Source organism: Aplysia californica, unplaced genomic scaffold, assembly GCF_000002075.1.
Source record: "Aplysia californica isolate F4 #8 unplaced genomic scaffold, AplCal3.0 scaffold00048, whole genome shotgun sequence".
Lineage (NCBI taxonomy): Eukaryota > Metazoa > Mollusca > Gastropoda > Aplysiida > Aplysiidae > Aplysia > Aplysia californica.
In genome coordinates this window covers 1567519-1570617 of record NW_004797318.1, presented here as the reverse complement: position 1 = coordinate 1570617, position 3099 = coordinate 1567519, and the positions used below count along the sequence as shown (strand labels likewise).

The window sequence follows — 3099 nt, the reverse complement described above, 5'->3', positions numbered from 1 at the left end:
TGTGTGTGTGTGTGTGTGTGTGTGTGTACATTACTCTCTTGTAACACTTCTAGATCTACTCTTCGGCCCTTATATTATGTTGCAAGTGCCTCAAAACTCTAACTAAAACTAACACTGAGTACAGTCTAACTTGTCCGAGACGACAACCCGTTGTTGAGGAGGAAGGTGGTTATTTTCAATATGCGATCTTCTTGGACAATGACAAAATATTTAGTTTGATGAAACAGAGATAAACACAAGGGGAGGAATGGGAAGTGGTCGTTTGTACAGGTGACTGTCGTAGACAGGTGGTCGTTAGAACAGGTTCTACTATAAAAAGAAGCACATGGACACTCTGTTTTCCCCACGAACAAACTAAGACTGATCTGTTTCCCTCCCCAGCCACGCCGCTCGGCGGTCTGCCCATCCTGGAGATCAACGGAAAAACTTTCGTACAGGGCCTGGCTTTGGCAAGTTTCCTCGCCAGAGAGAACGGTCAGTTTGTTGTTGTTGTTGTTGTTGTTGTTGCTGCTGTTGTTGTTGTTGTTGTTGTTGTTGTTGTTGTTGTTGGTCGTCGTCGTGGTGGTGGTGGTGGTCGGGGAGGTGAGGGTCATCGTGTGGTTGTTGTTGTTGGTGGTGGTGGTAGTGGCGACTAGCCACTCCAAAACATAGAATTAAAATGCATCCTGTACAGGTTCTATCTAAATATGTACATTTTGGTTGACGTCAACTGGGGGGTGACATAGGAAGCGAAAAAAGTGTAGAGGTGATCAGCAATCAAAATGAATTTTTAAAAATCCCACAAAACTTATTATTTGATAAAATCTAGGAAAAAAACTAAAATAATTTCAAGACGAGAAAATGGTTTAAGATGTGTCATGAAAAGCGAGGAGTAAATTGTTACTTTATCTGAATGTCCTCTAGCCAGAATTCGTATTCACTCCTTTCTAACAATCTTCTAACTAACATCATTTCGCTTTTACTACCTTGTTTTTGCCTATCATTGTTCCTTAACATAAGCAACAGTATGACGCTTTCCCCCAATTCTCAGGTTAACATTGTTTCTTAACCTGGTGGATCTCAACTCAACTTTTGCCCTACCTGATCGCTACCACTATGAGCTTTTTATGTAAAAGGTAATGAGTTATGGGACAGGTTCATTCTTTGCTCTAGTATATTTGTGAGGCAGCGTGGTGTAATCAGGCTCTCGTCAAAATAATGAAATCAAAGATATTGGCATTTTTCTGCCCGTTTGGCAATTTTTACCAGATTTTTGTTTTTAAGCTCAACAGCTTTTATGTTCATATAAAAACACATTTCTGAGTAAATTATCCCGAAAAAATTGATTAAAAGTGCAAAAAATGTAAATTTTCAGTTTTCAAGGACTCTCACGCTTTCAAAGATACCAAGTTTTGGCGGTCATTTTCTCCCGTATTTTTCCTTTGAAATCAGGTTACCCTACTTACTTCAATTACAAATATTTCGACTTCTATTAAAGATAAATGGGTACTTTTTTTCACCGAAAGATAGACAAATGAACAGGCTTTCAGGTGACACAAATAACTCCACATTCCCAAATATCGACGAGTGCCTGATTCCATCCCGCTGCCTCACATTTTATGCCTTATCTAAAGTGCTTCAAAAATCACTTCTCGCGTGTATTTCATGTTTTATCTAAAATGCTTTTTAAAAAGAAATTAACTCCTTTGGTCTCAACAATATAATCAGAGTATCAGAAACTCTATTAATCATTCCTTTCTTTACCATCACTAATCTTGACTATGTTTTTGTAACATGTTATTATAATCTTTTATGCATATGTCCATGAACAGTTCTTTTATGGTGATTATGATGATGATATTAATGATGATGATAAGGACAATTTTGTTGATGATGATTACGACGACAACGACGACGACGACGACGATGATGATGATGATGTTGATGATGATGATGATGTTGATGATGATGATGATGTTGATGATGATGATGATGATGATGATGATGATGATGATGATGATGATGATGATGAGGATGCCCGTCTAGTAGTAGAGTCTAAATACATCTAAATTGACAGCCAATTGCCTTCTGTTTCAGTTCTGACGCAACCATGGCCAGCAAACCGTCTCAGCTCCGACTCACCTACTTCGACGGCCGAGGTCGCGGGGAGATCTGCCGACTCATCCTGGCCCACGCCAAAAAGAACTATGAAGACAAAAGGATCACCTTCGAGCAGTGGGGAGAATTCAAACCAAGTGAGTCGTCTGTAGTATTGCCGTCATTTTTTAAAAAGTACAGTACCGTATAGTCAATGATCATACATATATGTAAGATCTTAGGTATAGTTGTACAGTGGACTCCGCTTGTGTTGTGACTCGCTTGAGTTGATCTACTCGGCCGATCGGGGCCGATTGCCCGACTCGGTTGCCTAAAAAACAAACGTGTTTGTTTTCAGTTTCAGGCGATCGAGACGGGCGATTGGCCCGATCCAGCCGTAGTGGGCACCCCGTTCGCTTAAGATGATATATTTCAGGGGTCCCAGTACCTCTTCTTCTTTACAGATCACAAAGGTCAAGTTGAACTTCGGATTAGTTAATTTTCGCTCCCTCTTCGATATTAATATTAATTCATCCGTAGTCGACAGTATAATATGCAGTTTTTACGTTTCTCAGCTGATCCAAACCAATAAATTGAATGCTATTACCAATACAAAAAAACAAACTCTTTTCAAAAATCCCAAGTCAATATTTTCAAGAATACACTTTTGATAATAACTTCTTTGTTATTTTTAATGCAAATGTTGTTTTCTTGGTAACAACATTGTTTTGGGGTGGTTGTTGTTTTGTTGTTGTTGTTGTTGTTGTTGTTGTTGTTGTTGTTGTTGTTGTTGTTGCTGTTGTTTTTTGTTTCTTTTATATTTCTCTCCTGTAAAATTGTAAAAACTGTTTATACGTTACTTCATTTTTTTTAAAAATGACAGCAGACGCATGCTTTTGAGTTTGAGAATGTATTTAGAGTGGGTGGTTGGTGGATGTTCTGGTGTGGTTTGCTCCTTCAAGCGGGTATTATCTTTATTTCAACTCTTTGTGTGTGTGTGTGTGTGTGTTTGTGTGTGTGTGT

The 3099-nt window shown here is 38.8% G+C and overlaps 1 protein-coding gene across 1 annotated transcript in view; it reads left to right on the top strand.

Annotated features, from left to right (window-relative positions):
• Positions 1-2032: 2032 nt before the first annotated feature.
• The window catches only part of LOC101859624, a 2005-nt gene continuing 938 nt past the window's right edge, over positions 2033-3099 (top strand). The window contains exon 1 of the mRNA XM_013079317.2: positions 2033-2234. Coding sequence (XP_012934771.2) covers positions 2090-2234 — 145 coding nt within the window. The 5' untranslated portion in view covers positions 2033-2089. The remainder of the gene's footprint in view (positions 2235-3099) is intronic.